Raw genomic sequence first — 22,882 nt, forward strand, 5'->3', positions numbered from 1 at the left:
CTATTCATTTTGTGGTGCTTGCTATACATTTATGATCATTATACTGTGTTTTTTTCACTGATCCTATGAGCTGTGTCACACCATATAATAACAAGTAAGAGGGTGTTTTCAGTACCGCTAGACATTTTGCACCACATTTTGGGAACTAATAAAGATGGATAATTTTCCAAACAATAGAATTTTCTTGAGTAACAAAAATACTGCAAAAAAAATTCTTTGCAAGTTAAGAGCAAATACATTAAAAACTTCTTAAATTTTATGGAACAGAGCTTAAGAAGGGAAAGGAACATTCATGTCCATTTTAGCTACACATACGGCAACAATGGCTCTGACACAGTGGTGGGCAACCTGCAGCTGCAGGTTTCCCACCACTGCTCTGACAGGTTCTTGTATGTGAAGTGGTGGTTGGCCTTACTGTCCCCCTGTGTGGAGTGGTAGGGGTAGGGATGCAGACACCTGATGCCACGTGCAAGGGTGATGGCGGTGAAGGAAGGTGCTATACTGGGGTTCTCCATGGTCTGCAAAGGAAGGCAGGAATGTGACTGTTGAAAACGAAGGTCCACAAGAGTCTGCAGTATGTGTGTTTGCTGCCAAAGAAGCTGCGTTATGGCCTGGTGCATCTTCCTCTCCTCTTCCTGCTGGGACTCCTTTCTCCCGTCTGCTCTTTCCTTCTCCATATAGTTTGCGATATTCACCCTCCAGGCCCTCTGCTCATGGTCTGATGCAGCCCTGGCTTGCAGGAGCTCATTGAACATGTCATCCGGAGTCCTCTTCTTTCTCCTCCTTATCTAGCTCAGGCGTTCCACAGATATGGAGGGGGAACCCCCCTCAAGGCCACAATGGCAGCAGCTGCAGACAAAACACACAGAGGTATCACTGTCAATATAGTCACAACGGAAAGTGTAAGTTAAGATTCAGAACTCCCTTGCCTTGCTCCCCTAAAGTTTTAAACAAGATGTACTTATTGACACTTCTGCTTTGGAGTGCTTGTGCACCGCACCACTCTCAGCACCAGCCATGGTGAGCATGGGGTGAGGGAAATGAAGAGGGAACTGCTCAGCTATATGAAACTATGAGTATAGGGCAATGACATTGAATACTGGCACCCATTTCCATGGTGGTGGTGATTTTTGCTGATATCTCACTCCTGAGGGTAATAAAGGAACAGAAAATGCAGGTACTGCTGGTGTCCCGAAGCAGCGCGAGTCCATATTCCACTAGCCTGTTTACTGCAAAGGTGCCTGCAGAAGATAACGCTGACTGGTGTGGGAAAGTGTTCTACCGCAGAGAAAGAAATAAGACTGTCATCCCTAGAAAGCTTTGAGAGAGGATCGCTGCGTGCCTCCATGAAAATTTCATCTAGATTTCTCAAGTGCATTCAGGAGCTATCCCTGTGTACATAAGCAAATTCCTGAGACTGTCCCCCACCCGAACCCCCCCAGCCTAACTCTAGACGGGAATGTAAAGCAGATAACAACCATACCTCTTGCTTTGTGCCGCTATCTTTTCTAGTGCGAGTACATTAATGAAAAGCTGATAGCTGTGTCCTGTTAAGTTGGGAACTGCATCAGTACATCACTGTAATGGGAAATACATTTACACACTTACCCGAGGTTCCTTCCCCTGCCTCAGGCTCGCCCGTGCTCGACTGCTGGGCCTGACTGGACTGTGGTGGAGTCTCAAGCAGCTCCTGGCTCACGGCATAGCTGAACCCCCGATCTGATGTCCCCCATCTTCCTCCTCTTCCTCCTCGCTGTTCACAGCAGGGGCCTGTGACTCAGGCTCCTCGAAGGGATCCAGAGTTGTCTGCAGTGTGGTGGTGGGGTTTCCACCAATTATGGCATGCAGCACTTTGTAAAAAAGTGGCAGATCTGTGGCTCAGCACCAGATCAACTGTTGGCCTCCCTAGGACAGTTCCTTCACTCTCATGCAGCACCGCTGCTGATCCCTGTCGTCGCCCTTCTCCTGCATCCACGGGCAACCTGCTCACCGAGGTCCACGGTTCTACAGCAGGTCTGTCGTTGTGCCTACCCAGCCTTTTCTCCCCACAGGCCCCAGAGACCCAGGTTGGAAAGTGTAGCCGGCATGGTCAGTAGGGCAGTTACACACAACAGTGGGGAATGGCTAGCTGGGCAATCAGGAAAAGGCATTTCACAAATTTCCAGGGTTTTAAAATGTGTGTGGGGGGTGGGGGAGGGAAGGAGCTTCCTGCCTCTGTGATCTCTGAGCAGTGGAGTTCAGAACTGTGACAAGAGCCATCAGTGCCTGGCATTGTGAGGCAGCTGCTGGAGGACTGCTGGGGACAATACAGTAATGCAGTTGTCTACACTCATGCTGCCCTGACTGCAATACATCAACCATGGCTCAATGCTGCTCAGGGAGATGGGGTTACTGTGTTGCTCTTGTCACAAATCCAATGGACCCCTCCCGTTAGGGAGTCCCCTGGGAAGGCAGATCAGCACTGTATATTGCTAACGCTGTCGCAAGCATCACAAAGCATTTTGGGGAGGGTCAGAGGTGTGTGAGTGGGGAGTGGAAGTTTCCTTTGCAGGTACGAGAGGCTCAGAGGGGGGGAGAGAAAGAAGAGAGCAGAGAACGGGTTAACTCAACACTGCAGCTAGCAAGCTCAGTCCGAAGATAAGAAGCTGACTTCAGCCCAAAGCCAGCTACTACCTGTCAAGACAGAAGGGGGAGAGTCCAACCCCCCACCCCCGACCAGCCATAAGAAGAGAAAAACTAAGTGGAGCAAAGCTGCAAAAATAACAGCAAGAACAGCGAGTGCAAATGAGACGACGACAGCGAAGGCCAACAGAAGGGAAAACAAAGTCTCCGGAGCCGGGATGTTTTGGGAAACCAAGAAGGCCACAGCAAGCCAGTTTGGACTGACACAAAGAGCACCAGGAACAGAGGTCGCGGAATGGAACACCCCCAAAGGAGCCCAGGGCTTAAAACCCTCTTGAGAGCTGGAGCAATTCGGAGAGCACAGCAGATCCTTGGACAGCCTGGGCCCAGGACAGCACTCCCGTCCACCTTCCCCCAACCCTCTTCTTCTGATGTTACACCCAGATTTGGCCAGTCTGGGAGGTGTGTGTGAGCATGAAAGTGGGTTAGGGCTTGAGGCATTAACGCTTTCTTTCTTCCCCCGAGTGACGTGGGAGTGTTTCCAACACTCTCTGCTGTTATTTTATTAATAAAGCTTTAAAATTTAGACATTTGATGTGCCTCGTCATCTCCTCCCCAGAAAGATCATGTGGCCCCAGCCTGATCAACTGTGGGCCCAGGCAGATTGGTAACCAAAATCTGTCACACTCTAATGGGGCACTTACATCAGTGGGAGACAAATTTAAGTGTAGCCACACAAGGCAGCTTATGTCAACTTATCTGTGAAGTGTGGCCCAGGCCTACATGACTTTCCAGCTCTGCAAGGCTAAAAACCATCTATTTAGAAGGGGATGGGAAGAGACCAAGTAAGAACCAGGATGGTTTATTCCTTACCCCTATGGTTCCAAAACTTTCAGGTTTCCTTCTAATCTTTTTCTTGCACAGATGTCTCCATGTCCATTTGATCAGATACCAGAGAGACTTGGGGCTTGGTAAAACATTGAAGGGAGTGGGCAGAGTCCCTCCTTCTTCAAAGTAACTCATCCAAAGCTTTGTTCGAGCAAACTTCCATTCGATGTCTGCATGATCCTGTATACAAGAAATATAATAACTAACAAACTGCTAAATTAACAAGGTGAAAAAAAACTTACAGGGGTCCTATAATCTAAAGCTAAACATATCCTGAAGTGCTAATTAAATGGCTCGTAAAAAAACACAGCTGTCTCTTTGTGATAGAAATTTTAATGCTGCAGTTGACTTGTTTTACCCAGTACGAAATAGTCTGGATATTATGTCACATTTAATCTTTCTTGCATTTCTACAGTTATTTAAAATAATTAAATACCTCTAAGACAGCAGAGGAAAATTACAAATAGAAAAAATACTAACTGTCTAGCAGTCTTTTGCTACAGTACCATATCATCATAACAGCATGCATTCTACATGGAGCAATTCACTTACTTTGTGATGTACTAGCTTGAACAAGGCTGTGGGACCTGGGAAATGTGGTCAAAGTGGGTCCCATTTTGTGGGGGCTCTGTTAATTGCCAACCTCAAAAATTCAAACATCATGAGTGAGGTCTCCCAAAAATCATGCATTTAAAAATAATATTGGATTCTTTTAATTTGTTTTCTGGTTTTTAAGTCTTTTGGATACTCTCAGATGGTGCTTTGAGCTTTTCCCTGCAACCATAAGGGATGGAAACATATATATATATATATATATATTTAAATGAAAGTTGAGATTTTCACCTAATCATATGCCTCCAGGAGCTGGGTATTTAAATAAACACCAACTATAGTGAGAGTTGCAATCAAACAGTGAGAATTGGCAACACTAATTGCTCTCCTGTTTTCAGGACATTGCTATATAGAGCTGTGGGTTTGTTACCATATAAGTAGATGTGGGCAGATAACAATTTGCTTTTCCCAGGAACATTTTTGAGATTATATTTTCCCCATTCTACATCAGAATAAAACAGTTCCCTATACATATTTTTTCAGGGGGAGAAAAGAAAAGAAATTGCTTTCCTTCAAATACCCATTAACCTAGTGATCAGGGGAACTCACCTAGCATAGGGGAGGCCAAGGTTCAGGTTCCTGTTTAGAGCATGGATTATAATAGGCAATTTTTAAAGAGTCAAAATTGAAACAAAATGATTCTTTCAAAATTTTCTTTCACAGAGAATTTCAAAAATTTCTGATTTCATTCCTAATCAGATCAAAACCAAATTCTGAAATCCTTCCCGAAGTGGCATTTATATTCTTCACACAGTTCTAGTCATGACTGCATCTGCCAAGGATCAATCTATTTAATGAGTGTTAAGATATATAAAAAAATAACCCAAAAGTTCTGATTAGGATAAAGAGACAGTTTTCATTAAATGAAAAAACAGGAACAATGCAAGAAAAGTCCAAGGCCTCTACTGCAGCTTGCCTATATGTCATCAAATCAGATACCACTACATCTTTGCATTCACTGTTAGTAGGAAAGCCTGTGCAATGTGTAAAGTCGTCACTTCGTGAAACTACACCAGTTTCTGTTACTGCACTCTCTCCTGCAAGGGATTAGCACTTGCATAGAGTCTTAGAGAACTGAAGGTGGGGAAGTAAATATTTTAAACCCTCCTGATGTGCTGGTCTGAAGACGCACCAGATCCTGCTATACCTACTTAAGCTAATCTCTCTTTAAAGTGAATGGGTGCTTTGCTTGAGCAAGGAATGAAGGATCATTCCTACATCTACATTTATGTTTGTCCCAATGGCTGAAATTTTCAAAGTTGCCTAAGGAATTTGGACAACCAGTTCCCATTAATTTTATCTTTATGCTCTGTAAGAATCACTGGATATAGTACTAACCATTGATTTGGCTTGAAGTTTGGAAAATAGCCTTTTGAAGCTTAATCAATCTTGAGTGTTAAATAGAAAATATGCAACTAGCCTGTTGCAGATTCCTGATTCTCAGGGCAGACCCTGGCTAGAACAGTCTGCACTAACCTATGCCAATTGATAGCAACCCTGATACACCCTGCCCCTCCCACAACACAACTGCTGCATCAGGAGCAGCTTTGCACCATTCAGAATTCTGGGAGAATTCTCATCTGGCCAAATCCAGCAGTTTTCTAGTCTGTTTGTGCTTGAAGGGCCGTGCAAAGGAACTAGAAGACATCAGAGAATGTGTCCCCGTATTCCATATTTAAATGGGATTTAATGCTGGAAAAAGCATATATGGGAACTTAGAGAAAATACTCATTACAAGTGATTTAATAAGGAGAAATAACTTACAGCAATGAGCTGATAAGAGTTATTCATCATGGCTATTAACATGTTGAGTAGAACAACCAGCGAGATGACATTATAGGTTCCAAACATGGTGGCCCCAACAAACTCAGTAAACTCATGTCGTGCTTTTACATTGGTCACATACAGATTGATGAGACCAAATATAGACCAGAATAATGACTGCAGTGTTTCAAATAACCTGAAAAATAAATAGATAATAACAGCAGCAAATATAAATATATACCCAAATCTTTCCCCACATGCACAGTCAAAGCCCTTTGTGATAGCAGAGGACAGGATTTTCCCCAATATACACAAAAGTATGTAATTTCCCAGGGAAATTTTGGTAAACTCTCCAAACTTGAGTCCTTAAAGCCAGGCATCTAAATACATAAATAGGCCCTTCAGTAAATGGCTGATTCTATTCAATTCAGTGCTCAGCACCTCTGAAAATCAGGCCAGTTATTTAAATATAGGTACCTACACTTGAAATTTTTTGGCTCACATGCCTAAAGTTGATCCCATTGGAGTCAATGGGAGTGTTGCCTTAACATCAGTGGGCCAGAATTGGACCTCTAAATTAATTTGGTGACTGAATTTCAGCAGTGGGTGTGCCACATGAAAGAAGCAGCAGCAGTGGATTAAAATGATTTGTTTGTATCAGTAAACAGTTTGTATATTCAACTGATAGTGTGCTTTGAGAGTCTTCTAGATAAACGGAGCTGTATAATTCTAGGGGCATTCCCATGCATACATTTTGTTTAGTAAAGAGCTCAGAAATTCAAAGATAAAGCAGACAATCATAAAATGACGTTGTGCATCTACAGTTAAATTATAAAACATCCCCTTAGAGATACGGCTAGGTCAGCAGCTAGAATGTCAAATAACAAGGTGCCATCTTTGAAACAGATCTGTAGGAGCTAAACAGTTTGAAATAATATCACTTCTTTGTAACACAAAGCTGTGCTAATACACTACAAATTATTATTTTGAGCCCTGATCAGCCCTATGCTCCTGGGCAGTGTGGAGCAAGGCTTTACACTATGTCTATGCAAGTCCTAGGGCCTGATTCTCTTCTCTTTTATACCAGTGCAAGTCAGGTGTAACTGAACTGGACTCTGGAGTTACAGATGTGTAAATCGGTGCAAGTAAGTGGAGAATTGGGACCAGGGTACCTCTAAGGAGTGGCTGTGCAGCATGTCTTTCTGCAGTTCTTGTAAAGGCATAGACAGAATGCACCACTAAACTCCCCTGCTGGCAATTTCTCATGCACTGAAGAAGCAGGAGCCACCATAGTCTGACTAGACAACCCCTTCTACGTCCATAACCACTGCCAGCACCCCTCTTCAGATCCCAGGGGAGACAGCCTAGTTATCATTGCCTCCCTCAACGTCACCCTGGTGGGGAAGTGGCTCTTGGCACAATTTAAATGTAGGTGAGTAGCTAAATATGATTTACAGAACTCAGGTGGTAACAGCTGTTTGTATCAGAAATTTGATTCAGTGTGGAAGATGAAAGTTCAAGTAGAGAATTAAAATGCATTTAATACAGATTGAGCACTAAACTTGTCACTTGATATAGCTAAACTAAAATTACTGACTTTCAAAGTGAAGGAAAATAAATAACTGAAATTCATTACTATTTAGCCTGTAAGACAAAAGTGAGAATGTAGAGATTGAACATTTACAAGAAATTCAATTGAAGGGGGCCTTGCACTCAGGCTTCCTGGCAGCCTGGGCTGATTTTTTCCCTTGTCCTGCTTCCATGGAACCTTGTCCATCCAATTTATCCACACACAATCGTGACATTTTTGAAAAATGGAGTTATTCAGAAGATGCCACTTTAATCTTAACAAACAGACATAGAAGAAAACCACAGCAACATTTGCCTGTAGAAGCAAACTCTTAGCAGGTTAAATTTATGGTTTTTTGGAGCCAGATCAGTATTTTATTGCCAAAATTACACTATTATCTCATTTTAGCTCATAGCCTTTTAAGTTAATTCTGTGGACGTCTTTCTAGCATAGCCCATACATTATCATAGAGTGCTGTAGTTATTAATTAATTAATTATTATTAATAATTTGTATTGTATGATCTAGAGACAGTCATGGACCAGGACGCCACTGTGCTAGATGCTGTACAAATGCTGAACAAAAGACATCTCTGCCCCAAAGAGCTTACAGTCTGAGCCAGTCTAAGCAGTAAAATATTGCACGTATCAAATGAAAAGTAGATATGCCACTTACGTTGAAAATGCATTATTCTGCTTTTCACACCGTATTCCTTTGCAGCTGTTGGCTTCATTTGTTTCATAATAGAAGTACAGCTGGTTCAACCCATTTGCAAAAGCTAGCAGCACAAGACAGTATATGAATAGAAACTTTAAAATGTCCAGTAACATTCTTCCTAGAGATATTTGCAGAGGTCCCAGGTGAGAATTTGCAGTAAATAATGAGATCAAGCGCAGGGAACTAAAGATGTTCGCAATAGCAAACAATGCCTCAGCCACCAAGGTGGGGTGCCACATATCCCAGCTTTGTCGTGAGAGAAACCCACTATACTGGAAAAAAAAATAGAAAAGAGAAAGTTATACTTTTGTTTCCATACAGAAACCAAAGTTGTTCAGTTTTTTTGTTGAGCCATTTTAATCAGGCACCAGTACAACAAAAATTAGCCCTTTTTGGAATGTACTATGTCTGGTTTGTCTCTTCAAAGGAGTTTATAATCTTAATATTAGAACAAATATGGCTTGTGTGTTTGTCCTTATCCAGAACTTCATCTGAAGGATAATTTATACTAGTCTTTTTGTATTTTGTTATGATTTTGTTGCAATGAAAGGATTACATGTCTGGTCTTTTTGTAACTGTCTGTGACAGACAGTAGAAAAGTAGTACACACTGTAATTGTATTTAGCAAATTTATGAAGGTCCGGCTTTCTCAAAACGTAGAAAGTGGGTGCTGGATCCTTCAAAGTCAATGAAAAGACTCAAATGAATAAGGACTCAATATATAAGCATTTGATAGATCAAGGCCTGGATAATCACTGAAAAGTTGCTATACAGTAGATAAAGAATAACAATGTCATTTAATCTCCAGTATTAAAACAATGACAATATGTATTTATTCTCCCTTTGAGCCATGCCTAATTGTTTACCTACCTCATTTTCAGTCAGTCTGATCCTTGTAATCAGGAACCTTTAACATTCCAAGCCTAGCAACAGGTTCCATGAAGTTGAAATGCATTTTAAAATAAAACCTTTCTAAATACTATTCTGTAATTTTTATCAGTTACCCATTGAGTATCCTTAATATGCTCTGTGCTGTACAGAACATATCAGAAGACACAGGGCTAAATTCACAAAAGGACTTATGCAGCTAACTACCACTTTAGGAACCTAAATCCCAGAATAAGGCCCAGTGGGATTCAGAAAACCTCTGTTCAGCTGCTCCCAAACACTGTAGGCATCTAAATGCACTTGATATCTACATTTTCTCAGTAAAATCTCCATAGGCACTTATGTTTCTGCCTCTGCGCATACACACTGCTACCTCAGGCCAGGTGTCTGGACTTATTAGCCCCAAAGCAATGCATGAACCTGAGGAAGAAAGGCATTGGAACTGTTGGGCCTGATCTGGTAAGCATGCTCAGAGTTTGCCTATGGGGGTCTGATCCGGTAGGCGAGATCGCATAGAACACCCAGTGGGGGAAAGAGGACCTCCCTCAGAACTTTTACCTCAGTTTACACACCTGGGGTGTGGGAGCTGACCAACTCAAATTCCCACTCCAATTGAGAGGGAGAAGGGAGGTGAACTGGAGTCTGCTATCTCTCAGCTATATGCCCTAACCACTGAGCTATGGGAGAGCCTGAGGTGAGGTTCCCTCAGTCTCTCCTGTTGAAACTGTTCCATGTGGATAAATGATGAAAGAGTCATTGGGTCACAGAGAGAGAAAGAACAAGCAAGCATGAGAATAATTCTGTAGCCCTCGTGCTGAGGGCACTCACTTGGGGGAGGTGGGAGATCCAGTATCCCATTGTCCAATGACTTTTTTTAACTCTCATCTATATTCATGGGGTAAAGTTGTATCCCATAAGCATATATGTTGTGATAACTAAAGAACTGGTGGCCCTCCAGCTATGTGGTTTTAGGACATTTTCACCTAGGCACATGTGAATTTTTTTTAATTTAGCATAAAAAACATTTTTCTGTATCAAAAATGTACGTGAGGTACAAATGTATTCCAGATGTGTTGCTCTATTATTTTTTCCCTTGGCTACACTGCCATATTTGCCACGGTAAGGTGGCCACAAGTGCCACCAGCAATGTGGAGAATGCAGTGAATTTGTATGTGATGACCACTCCACATTGATCCTCATGTGAAAATGGCATATCGGCTCACACTGAATGAGACTCTTGCTAGTTATTTCAATTTGCTAGTTAAATAAATTTTTTTTTGTCTCAAACAAAGAATTGTTCTTAATTTCTGAATGCACTAGCAGGACAAAAATCCCCCACAACACAGTTAATGTAACTTTCTCATGGCAATGGATTTTAAATAAAACATTTGTCCTAAAACATTAATGATGTAGCCGCAGTGGAATAGCTTCAACAGGCGAGAGCGTCACATCAGCCCAGTAGTGAGGACACACACCTTAAAGGTGGCAGAACCAGGTCAAATCCCTTCCCCTCCCTTCTCTATGGGAGTGGAGACTTGAATCAGGAGCCTCCCACAGCCAAGGTGTGTACCCTAATCACTGGGCTAAAAGTTAAGAGGGAGGTCTTCTTCTTCTCTCCCTCAGACTTCTTGCAAAAACCACATAGGTGCCCACTACCAAGAGAGGGTTTGCCATGGAGAATCCCAAGCAGAGGGAGATGCCTCCCGTCAGCCTGACTTAGGTGCCAAACTTCCAGGGGGGGCGAGTTTAAGACACATCCCTCTCTTCCGCATATCCCATTGGCTAGATTAGGAGAGAAGATGCCTAGTGTGCTGGCTTTTGTGAATCCCACTCTGAGGCACCTCTCTCTCCCTAGTCATTGTATAAAGAAACTAGCTGTCAGACGTAGGCTTTGTGAATCCCAGTGATTTTCTACATGTGTAAAAGGCATGGCAATGTGAAGCTAGCCCATAATCCCTATTGAAGTGCTTACAGGGATAATAATACTTCCCTATCTCAAAGGGATGTTGTAAGGATAAATACTTTAAAGCTCATAGAGTGCTTTGAGATTAACTGATGAAAAGTGCAATATAAGAAATAGGTATTATTATTATTATTACTACTACTAAAGTCTAAGTGCAACAGACACAAGCTACATTTTCTCCCTTTGTATCAAGTCATATCTATCTTGGTGCTTATATGGCCCTCAATACCACAGCACTTGAGCACCCAACAATCATTAGTGGATTCACCTCTTGGAGGTAGGGAAGTGCTATTATCCACCTTTACTGACACACAGGAGAGAAAAAGTGACTTAACCAGAGTCACACAGAAAGTCTATGACTGAGCTGTGAGGGGGAGCCAGCCCTGTTGGAGTCCCCAGCCAGTGCCCTAGTCACAAAACTATGTTCCTTACTCTAGTGACCTTCCTCATAAAATCAAGCTTTTATTACTGCTAGCATGGTGGAGCCAATACAGCTATGCAAGAACTGGACAGATGTTATTCTGCCTCATGCATCGTTAACCAAATCATCAGTTCAATTCTGATTGTAGAATCCTTATTACTGGTGATGACGTAAGTGGCAGAAAGAGCACACCTTGTGCTGCAGAGCCATAGCTGAGTTTGCAGTTCTAGCAGCCCCCCCCAAAAAAATGACTTGCAAACTGAGAAAATTTAATATGGAAGTTACTGACAGAATAAAGGAGCAACTGCTCCATGTCCTTTTCATAGTGACTTTTCTGAATATTATTATAATATAGCATAATTTAGACATCACCGTAAACTTACATGGCACTTTTATAAAGATATAATAAGAAACTGTCCATGTACTGAAGAGATGACATGATCTGATTGAGCATTTGTAGGTGGAGAAAGAGGGAGAGAACAGGAAACCTGCCAAGTGCAGGGGATATCATAAATGAAGGCATGTAGCAGAGAAGACTGAGAAGTGAGAAGAGAGGCTTGGAAGGAGTTTAGAGAGTAGAAAAGTAGTGAACAAATAAAAACAAAGATGTCATTAGGGAGAGGAGGTTGTAGTGACTTGAAGGGGATGGCTAGGAACTTGGATATGCTAACAGACCAGAAGTCATTGAAAGGATTCACAAGGGGTATAATGGGGCCAGGGAAGTAGGAGAGGAAGATTACTTTAACTACAAAGGTTTGGATAGATTGGATGGTGGAGAGTTGAGAACAAGGGTGAGCAGAGAAGAGAACTGAAGGAAAATATGACTGATATATGGATATATATTTTAGTAGTGGAGATTATGTGAAAGGATGGATTTTGTTGATTTTTAAAAGGAGAATTAGGAAGAAGAGAATTGAAAATGACTAGGAGATTGTGAATCTGTTATATGGTCAGAAACGTGAAGTGATAGAGAAGGAAGAATGGTAAATATTCTGCAGTAATTTTATATTGAAACTGAATATAAACTGCATCTTAGATAAAGACAGACCATGATAGGACTGAAAATGGACTTGCTTAATAACAAGGGCAAAAAATATCCTTACTACAAAGAGACCAAACCAACCCAGTCAAAACTTCCTACCTCCACTGGCCTTCTGTAAATTGCTCATTCAATAGTTTTCTCAAAAACAGTATGTGTATATTTAGTATATTAACTCACTTTAGTTCATTTGCACACTATAGGGTTATAAAAAGAATTAGGATATGAGATGGCTGTTTGATAGTATGTCGATATAGAGTCATGAGACATTGAGTAATATGAAGTGACTACAGGAACATGAGATTTCCCGTACAAGAGAAGATCATAGATACATCAAATATTTTATGTTGATTACAGCAATGGCTTATATTCAGTAATTCAAAGAAGGTAAAAACACAAATTTATCCTGCCATCTGGGTAATGCAGAGCTTTGATTCTGTAATTCCACAGTGCATGGGCCTGACTTCAGTGGGCTTTGGATCAGGCTCTCTGTGGAGGGTTCCTAACAGGTCATCATCTTAAACTGACCAACCTCTGATGAAGCATGAGATTTGATTTCTTGGGTTGCTCATATTGTAAGAATTTAGAGTTTCTGCACTCCACTTCTAGCCCACACACAACCCTTTGGCACATTGCAAAGGCAGTAATTTACTTAATAAATATTTAATACATAGCAGAAATGCATAGTCCACACCTATGGAAAACGGAAGAAAGCAAAATATGGACAGATTAGAACTATGTAAAGACTAGAACTTTAAAGCAAATTTATCATGTATGTTAATGATGCCAAAGGAATATGAAATAACAGTTTGTGAAGATTATTCACAGAGAACCATACGTAAGATTAACATCCAAGTCAGTTGTAAGCATTGGGAAGGTGGCCAGATAATTACTTTTTACCCTCTAGAGCAGAAACAATAAATACCAAAATTATCATATGATCCTAAGGAGAGACAGTGTGGTCAAGTTGTTATAAAAAGGAGAATAAGGAGACCTCGTTCTAGTGGAGGAGAGGAAAGTGATCAGGAACAGTCAGCATGGATTCACCAAGGACAAGTCATGCCTGACTAACCTAATTTGCCTCCTATGATGAGATAACTGGCTCTGTGGATGAGGGGAAAGCAGTGGATGTGTTATTCCTCAACTTTAGCAAAGCTTTTGATATGGTCTCCCACAGTATTCTTGCCAGCAAGTTAATGAAGTATGGGCTGGATGAATGGAATATAAGGTGAACAGAAAGCTGGCTAGATCATCTGACTCAACAGGTAGTGATCAATGGCTCCATGTCTAGTTGGCAGCCGGTATCAAGCGGAGTGCCCCAAGGGTCAGTCCTGGGGCCAGTTTTGTTCAATATCTTCATTAATGATCTGCAGGATGGTGTGGATTGCGCCCTCAGCAAGTTTGCAGATGACACTAAACTGGGAGGAGTGGTAGATACACTGGAGGGTAGGGATAGGATACAGGAGGCCTAGACAAATTAGAGGATTGGGCCAAAAGAAATCTGATGAGGTTCAACAAGGACAAGTGCAGAGACCTGCACTTCGCATGGAAGAATCCCATGTACTGCTACAGTGGGACCGAGTGGCTACGCAGCAGTTCTGCAGAAAAGGACCTAGGGGTTACAGTGGATGAGAAGCTGGATATGAGTCAACAATGTGCCCTTGTTGCCAAGAAGGCTAACGGCATTTTGTGCTGTATATGTAGGAGCATTGCCAGCAGATCGAGGGACGTGATCATTCCCCTCTATTTGGCATTGGTGAGGCCTCATCTGGAGTACTGTGTCCAGTTTTGGGCCCCACACTATAAGCAGGATGTGGAAAAATTGGAAAGAGTCCAGCGGAGGGCAACAAAAATGATTAGGGGGCTGGAGCACATGACTTATGAGGAGAGGCTGAGGGAACTGGGATTATTTAGTCTGCAGAAGAGAATAATGAGGGGGGATTTGATAGCTGCTTTCAACTACCTGAAAGGGGGTTCCAAAGAGGATGGATCTAGACCAGTGGTTCCCAAGCTTGTTCCACCGCTTGTGAAGGGAAAGTCCCTGGCGGGCCGGGCCAGTTTGTTTACCTGCCACATCCGCAGGTTCGGCCAATTGTGGCTCCCAGTGGCTGCGGTTCACTGCTCCAGGCCAATGGGAGCTACTGGAAGCAGCGGCCAGTACATCCCTCAGCCTGCACTGCTTCCAGCAGCTCCCATTGGCCTGGAGCAGCGAACCATGGCCACTGGGAGCCGCGATCGGCCGAACCTGCGGATGCAGCAGGTAAACAAACCCGCCTGGCCTGCCAGGGGCTTTCCCTGCACAAGCGGCGGAACAAGTTAGGGAGCCACTGATCTAGACTGTTCTCAGTGGTAGCAGATGACAGAACAAGGAGTAATGGTCTCAAGTTGCAGTGGGGGAGGTTTAGGTTGGATATTAGAAAAAACTTTTTCACTAGGAGGGTGGTGAAGCACTGGAATAGGTTACCCAGGGAGGTGGTGGAATCTCCTTCGTTAGAGGTTTTTAAGGTCAGGCTTGACAAAGCCCTGGCTGGGATGATTTAGTTGGGGATTGGTCCTGCTTTGAGCACGGGGTTGGACTAAATGACCTCCTGAGGTCCCTTCCAACCCTGATATTCTATGATACTATGATTCTATGATAGTTGCAGCTCTGCTATTGACCATCTGTCTGACCTTAATCAAATCACGTATGACTCTTGGTATCTCAGTTTCCTCATCTATAATAAAGGGATAAATATTTTTCCTACCTCTGTAAAATGCTTTGAAATTCTTGGATGAAAGGTACTACATAAATTCAAATTATTGTTATTAGGACATGTATGTCACAATTTGTACTGTACATTTCAGAGAACCAGTAGAGAAAAACAGAATAATCAGCCAAAAGATGTTAAACAACAATGAAACTGAAGCACAGAAAATATATTTTTTCTTACTGTGCAGTTAATACTCCAGTGAAAGTGAATGTCTGATTTTCAGAATTGGCCAAATATAATATATAAAATGGTCAAAACCATTTTACAATGCCAGAGAGATGGGCTCATGATCCCAGTGTTTGAAGCATGATATTTATGGGAAAAAACCCATCCTTGTACTAATTAGCAGAGTAGATTCAATGTGGAAATGATTGAGACAATAAATGTAGTTTATATTTAGAGTCACTTTTCAGGATAGAACTGCACTCTGAATATCACCTCTGCCCCCAAAGCGATAGAATTACATAGCATTTCATGCTAATGGGTGAGAGCCACTTATTTAGTGACATCAGCTGTGTGCAATCTCTTATGTAGCTGAAAACACACAGTAATGGAAGCCATGCTTCATTTTAATAAAACATTAAAAGCATCCTTGGTGTAATGCATCAAAGTGAGAGAAGTAGCACTTGACTTAGCAGTGCAAAACATACTGTAGTTTCAAAATATAAACAGAATCCTTTGTTTTGCAGCATAAATAGTTCTATTTGTATTTATAATCCTCAGTCGAAGCAGCTACATCCCTTAAAATGAATCATGCCTTTATGAACTTAAAATGTATGAGACTACAATTCATTTAGAACCATGTGACATTTAACTTGTGTGTTGGTATATAAACAGGTATAAGAGACCAGAGACCAGATCTTCAAAGATATTTAGGCACCTAACTCTTTTGAGGATCTGGACCCTGGTCCTCAGATGAACATAAGACACACTTAGCACTGGGGTGGGAGAATGGGCAAAAAAGGCTTTAAGATATCCTTTTGCATTGTCCCAATCCTGGACCCAACTAGGGGCTACTCCAGTCCCTGATGTAATTTAGAGCAGCCTATAGGCTGCGCTAAATTACATTCAGCTGCTTGCAGACTCAAAGGTTTGTTATCAGCCAGGATTTTTTCTTCCAGCAATTAACTCTTTTTTTTCCCCAGGGAGTAGCATCGAGCTGCTATGCCTCTTATACAAGGAAGCTGGTTAAGATGGGTGCCTGGCTGTGTTGTGCCACTAGAGTGGAACACATTTGAGAACAGGTGGAACATATTTGAGAATTGGGCCTATATAATTATTTCAGTAAATACAGGCAAAACTATATTTCAGAAAAAATAGTCATGCAGCAGTTAGCAAATGAAAGTAAAGGTCATATGTTATAACACATTGGTACTGTCTGTAATTCTTGGTCCTCATTTATTGTACAACTGGAAAACAATCATATTTTAAGAATCTGAAACGAATGTGATTGATTAATCAATTAACCACTCATTATTTCAGTTGCTTATATCAGATGCATTATTTATATACTCTGATTTAATCATTTTACCAAAGGAAAGGTGAAAAAAAGCAAGGACAAAAAAGCTAGTTGGCTTTAAAAATCACAAATATAACAAAACAAATAATTGCAGAATTAAAGGTAATATTTTATGCACTACTGTGTTTACAATTTGAGTCTGATTAGCATCATAACACTAATTGGGAGGTAATGGATGCATATTACTTCAGACACCATCACCTTGGAATCTGATTACAGAAGGCAGAAACTACCTGGGAGATGAAAGGATTATTATGGTTTCAAATTAATATTGTTCTAAAAGGAAAAATTGGATGTCTACAATGCTTTAGAAAGGTTTGCATTACCAATGAGGTTGTTATTTTGCATTTTGGACCAGTAAAAAGGCTATTTCCTGGTCACTGTATATGAAACTGTGTCTGCCCATCAAAGCACGTTCCATTAGCTTTCTGAATAAAAGGGGGCAGATTTTTCTCCGCCTTTTCAAATACCTTTGCTCTACCTGAGTGATGGACAGGGACTCAAATCTGGCCAGAGCTGCCTAGGTGAAAATTCCCTTAGAAGCTCTGAGTGGGTGTGAAATCATCACAAGCAGCTACTATGCAACCCATCCCCTCCCCACCCTGTTGAGATGCAGTGGTTCCCAAACTGTTGGTTGCAATTCCAAATGGGGTTGTGACATTAGTAGATGGGGTTGCAGGTCCAAGGGTCCAGATTTGGCCCACGAGATGATGCCATCTGCCCCTGAACGTGTCCGCACCACCTCCTCAAACCTGCGCTGGGAGGCTGCCATTTTGTAGATCTAATTGCAGCCTCCTCATTGCGGGCCCTTGCACGTATGGTGCATGCATTTTGAAAATGGCAGCCTCCTGGTATGTTGTGTGTACAGCAGGTCTCGACACATGAGGAGGTGGCTGTGTGGATACCATTTGCCCCATCAGGCTGTGCAAGCATCCAGCTGGGAGACTTGAATCCAGAAGATGCTTATCTGCGGACAGCAGCCTTCTCAACAGAGCATCCTCTCTGCTTGAGCGGGTAGGAACCTGTGCTAGCTTTTTCTGAGAGGGAATCTGCAGCAGCTTGTGAGCTCCTTAAGGCAGGGTCCATATCTTTTCATGCTACCCTGAGTAGCCTTGTGGCACTCAAGCATAAAGAATCATTGTAAGTCACTCTCTCTGTGCTGCCGTAGTATGAGCACACAGGGCCTTCCTAAGTCCTGGCCTCATCTGCTTAACAATGAATTCCGTTTTCTGACTTGTGAGATGAGGCACAATGGACTTGTTTTTACGCAGAGTATCTGCTTCATCCTCCAGCAGTGAGTCTAGTAATGCACTTATGTGCGAAAAACAAGAGTGCAAGAAATGTGCTGGCAGATATGGTGAGGCTTTGCATATGGCTTCACCAATGTTTTTGTCAAGAGCGAAGAAAGGCCAAAATGCCTACTATGTCACATAGCATTATCTAGCAAAAGCTTGAAGCCTAATAAACTTAAATGACCTTTGTTAGCCTTTCACAGGGAACACATAGGAAAACCAAGGTCATTTTTCCAGAGTTGGAAAGAACTTTCACGTCAACAAGTGCAATTCAAGAGAGCCCTGTCCGTCTCTGACCACACACAAAAGGCATCATCTGAAGTGAGTTACTGCCTTGTGCAGGCCAAGTCTTACATAATTGGAGAGACTTTGATTTTGCCAGATGAAATTGATATGGTGAAGATAATGTGTGGAGAAACTGAGGAAATAAATTCAAAGACATATTATTTTCCAACAACACAGTGAATTGAAGGATTAAGGTGATAGCAGCAGAACAGGAAAACACACTGGTGGAGAGTCTGAAAAACACAGGTGTTTTTGTTCTTCAAGATGGTGTGAGCACTGAGGGTCCTGATGCATATTTCTTTGCTTTTGTGAAATACATGGGAATGTGCAATCCTTGAAGACACTCTGTTCTTTCTCCCTCTTCCTGGACACAAGACAGCACAAGGAATGTTCGATGTACTACATGGCTCCATGCAAAACAAAAATGTCCTGGGTGATCACATTGTAGGCTTCTGCACAGAGGGAGCTCGGCCTATTGCAGGCCACCAGCAGGTCTGCATGCCTTGGTAAAGAAAGTTGCTCTGTCTGCTCTGTGGACTCACTACATGATTCACAAAGACCGACAGGCATGTAAAGCTCTGAGTCCAGAGGTAGGTGAAGTTTTGCAGTATCATCTATTGTGAACTACATCAAGACTCAGCCTCTTTGCATGCATCTGTTTGCAAAACTGTGTGAAGACATGGGATCTGATCATGACATGTTTTCATTCCAAACTGAAGCTCGCTGAGGAAAAGTACTGGGATGATTTTTTGAACTGAGGGACAAGCAGTGGACTGGAAAAAGAGTGAATTTGTTGATTTTTTAGGTGACCAAAGGAAGATGTGCCTTCCTGGCTAAGTCACAGACATATTTAGGAAACTGAATGAAGTGCATACAGGTCTGCAAGGAAAGAACACCCACATTCTTCAGCTTAAAGAAAAGGAGTACTTGTGACACCTTAGAGACTAACAAATTTATTTGAGCATAAGCTTTCGTGAGGTACAGCTCACTTCATTGGATGATTGACTCACAGGATTAATGAAGAAAATTGTTTTCTGGAAGAATAATCTATTAGAGACAAATTAGGAATCATTCCCACAGCTTTCTAATTTCCTGGCTGTCAATGAAATTATTGAGCCTCCCACACAGGTGATGGCTGAGCATCTCAGCCAGATGGAGGAACAGTTTGTATCCTTTCCCCTCAACTTGGACATGACAATGTATGATTGGGTGTGAAATACTTTCAGTGCAAGCCTGATACCATGGATTTGCCAACAGCTGAAATCGAATAGCTCATCAAAATATCCTCTGATCAATTCTTGCGAGTAACATATGCCCAACTTTCTCTCCCAGAATTCTGGTTCACTGTGAAGAATGACTATCCTGAATTCTCAGCACGCACCTTGAAAATGATGGTGACATTCATGAGCAGGTAATTGCGTGAAGCTGGATTCAGTGCACTTGTGTTCGTCAAGTCACAGTATCGCTCTATCATTGATGTCAAATTGGAGATTAGATATGCAATTTCTACCACATCACTGGACTTTGAGAAGCTGTGTCGCAACGTGCAAGCCCATGTGTCACATTAGCGAGCATTAAATATATTTAATATGCAAACTTCTTGGATTACTTGGTCACTATGTTGTTTTGTTGTGGTTTGGGGTCACAGGAAACAGTAAGTGTGAAAATGGGGTCATGCAGGCAAAAATTTTAGAAACACCTGATGTGATAGAAGAGGGAGATGGTAGGTCAGGTGTGTGTAGGGCCACTGTTCCACTCTGCCAATTATCAACTGGGCATATGGACACTTATGAACCATCGCTGACGTAAATTAGAGAAGCTCCTGGGCTGATCTAAACTTATGCCACAGCTGCAGCCAGAACAGCTGTGACTTGAGAATAGGGAGCTGTAATCAGCTCCTTTATGGATGCTCACTTTCTTCTTAGCCTATTGGATCCTGGCACAGGAGAGAATCTGGCCCTGTAGTATTGGATAGTTGACGGAAATAAACTTGAAGTCATTGAAATATAATGATGATAATGAATAATATAAATTAGAAAGTTACGTTGACTCAGAGGTGATTAGAGATGTGTGAAAGTGCTGACACATTTTTCTTGAAATGTAATTTGAATATATTTTTCTTTCATTCAAGACCATTTTGAAACTGGAATATTTAATTTTTACAAGGAATGTCCATGAAATTGTGAATTCACATGGAAAACATGCAACCTTCAACTATTCATGCTTTTGAAACAAATGGATGTTTCTCTGGAAGAAAGTTCAAATATTAATAATGTAATATTTCTTATTCAAAAAATAGGACAATGGTGAGCCAAATGGACAAATTTAACCCAACAATGCTTCTATTATTTAGCCAAAATCTAGAGTAAATTTCAGTTTATTGATGAAATTGGACTAAAAGCATTCAAAAATGTGAAAATCTTGCTTTTTGATATTTTTTAAGTTTTTATTTGAATTTTTCATGCAATCCTGATACGAGGTTGCATATTATTTATTAAACTACCTTGGTAATAAAGCTTCAGTAGAAAAAATTATGCAAGGACTATCTGAAATAAAATACATTTTTGTACAAATATCCACACCTAATAATAATAATGCTTGGCATTTTTATAGTACCTTACATCCAAACATCTCAAAATGCTTTACTGATCCTGAGGAATTAAGCCATCCAACATACCGTGGCACAGATAAAACCATTTTACAGATGGCAAAACTGACAGGTTAGTAAAGTGATTCTTTGAGTCATTGTAGTAGTTTATCAATCTAAGACCCTTTAAAATATAGAAGCAAGTCAAAAAGTATAACCTTAGTTACTTAATATATTTGTTTATAAATATTAGCTAACAATAGAATGATTACCTTTGAAAATGCAACAATTTTCAAAGAAATTGTTGCCAAGTATAAGGCGTTCATTACGAAATCCATTAGGTTCCACCAGTCATGAATGTAATCCTGTAGTCCACCATCCCACATCTGTTTAATTTCACCCCATATGAAACCTGTAAATATAAAAGAATTCATTCTAAGCATGGTTTTCAGAAGAATTGTATACAGATCAGTCATTTTAGACTTCATTTTCTGATTCATGTTTCCAAAATGCATTCACTAAGCAAGCGAGAACTGATTTGTCATTCATCTAAGCATACAGCTTCATTTTCTTTTGCTTTCCTTCTATAACTTTTTCATTGCATTCTAAAGAGTGTATAAAAAGTGGTCTAACATAGCAACTATTGCCATATTCTGTCCTTAGCTGTGTGTTCCAATGGATCCCAATGGAAACTGCATAACTGAAGAAACTGACCATTACAGTATTTCAATAGAAATTTATGCTATCATAGGGTATAGAGATTTCTACTTTGTTATCCACAATGGTAGGTAACAAATCTCCTATATCTTCTAAATCCTTAGTGTCATCAGCAAAATATTTTTGGCTGAAATATTAAAAAAAACATAGAACATTCATTTTAAATCTGGTGATCTGGGAACAGTTTTCAGGTGTACTCCCCGTGTATCGCTTTTGACACAGTAATACAGAAATATTTACAGCTACTGGGAAGTGTTGCGTGTGATGTGAGCTCAACTGAACAGCTCCAAAGAAAGGCATGTGGAGACACTTTGAAGCTATAATAATTAAAGGCCTTCCTTGGGAGAATGTGCTGAATTAATGCTTGCATATTATGAGGCTCTAAAACACAGCATTTAAAATGTACATTTTACGTAAATATGTACAGTCTTTTGGTTAAAGATACCAGTGGAAGTTTCACATTTTTCAGTTTTACTTTCTTCTCTAAGTGAATTTAAATGTTCATTAAAGGTGCCAAGCTGACAGCAATGGAGACTGAAATCCTCTATTTACACTTGGGTGAAATATCCATATGTTGTTTATCACCTTTTCCTTAGTCGTCTCTTTCAATAGCATTAGGCAGAGGCCTGACGAGCTCTGTACCAATAAACTCTATAATTAGGAATTGCCTTTTGGTCATAATCAATATTTTCACCTAAGGTGGCTACACGGAGGAGACGTCAGACTCAACTCCAAGGAGGCATTGCCTCTTTTGCCTTCATTGGTGCCAAAGATAGTTTTGTTATGTTTTTCCCTGACATCAGAAAATAAAGGGCCTGATACACACAGTGCTGGTAAGAAACTAATCTTTGTTCCCCTACCACATTTATAAGTCAGGGTTACAAAAAGTTTGAACGTTGTCAGATGACAGGACTCAGTGTACATAGACGGCACCGGTTACTGCTACATCATAGTGCAGAGATGCTGTCCACTTATATAAGGGAAGGAGCATCCCCTTTAAAGAGATACCCAACCCATTATAGCTGTGCTGCTGAATGTCAGTCCCTTTGGAGTGGGGAGATTGGAGTGTGACCAGGGACCTCTTCATGCCAACTGGCAGAGGGCATAAGGGGTGCAGAGGAGTTTACAGGGATCCCCAGGGTCTGATATCTACATTATAGTGAAGTCTCTCTTGAGAGCCATTAACACACCAGTCCTCATAACCACTGCAAAATGTATGTAAGGATAATATTTAAAGAGTTTTGTATTT

General features: G+C 41.2%; 1 protein-coding gene across 1 annotated transcript in view; it reads right to left on the reverse strand.

Annotated features, from left to right (window-relative positions):
• TRPC4 (transient receptor potential cation channel subfamily C member 4) overlaps positions 1-22,882 on the reverse strand; it is a 205,563-nt gene that overhangs the window by 17,413 nt on the left and 165,268 nt on the right. Inside the window, exons 5-8 of the mRNA XM_007070901.3 lie at positions 21,189-21,328; positions 8,131-8,444; positions 5,887-6,082; positions 3,496-3,690 (exon numbers count right to left, since the gene is read on the reverse strand). Coding sequence (XP_007070963.2) covers positions 3,496-3,690; positions 5,887-6,082; positions 8,131-8,444; positions 21,189-21,328 — 845 coding nt within the window. The remainder of the gene's footprint in view (positions 1-3,495; positions 3,691-5,886; positions 6,083-8,130; positions 8,445-21,188; positions 21,329-22,882) is intronic.

Source organism: Chelonia mydas, chromosome 1 (assembly GCF_015237465.2).
Source record: "Chelonia mydas isolate rCheMyd1 chromosome 1, rCheMyd1.pri.v2, whole genome shotgun sequence".
Classification (NCBI taxonomy): domain Eukaryota; kingdom Metazoa; phylum Chordata; order Testudines; family Cheloniidae; genus Chelonia; species Chelonia mydas.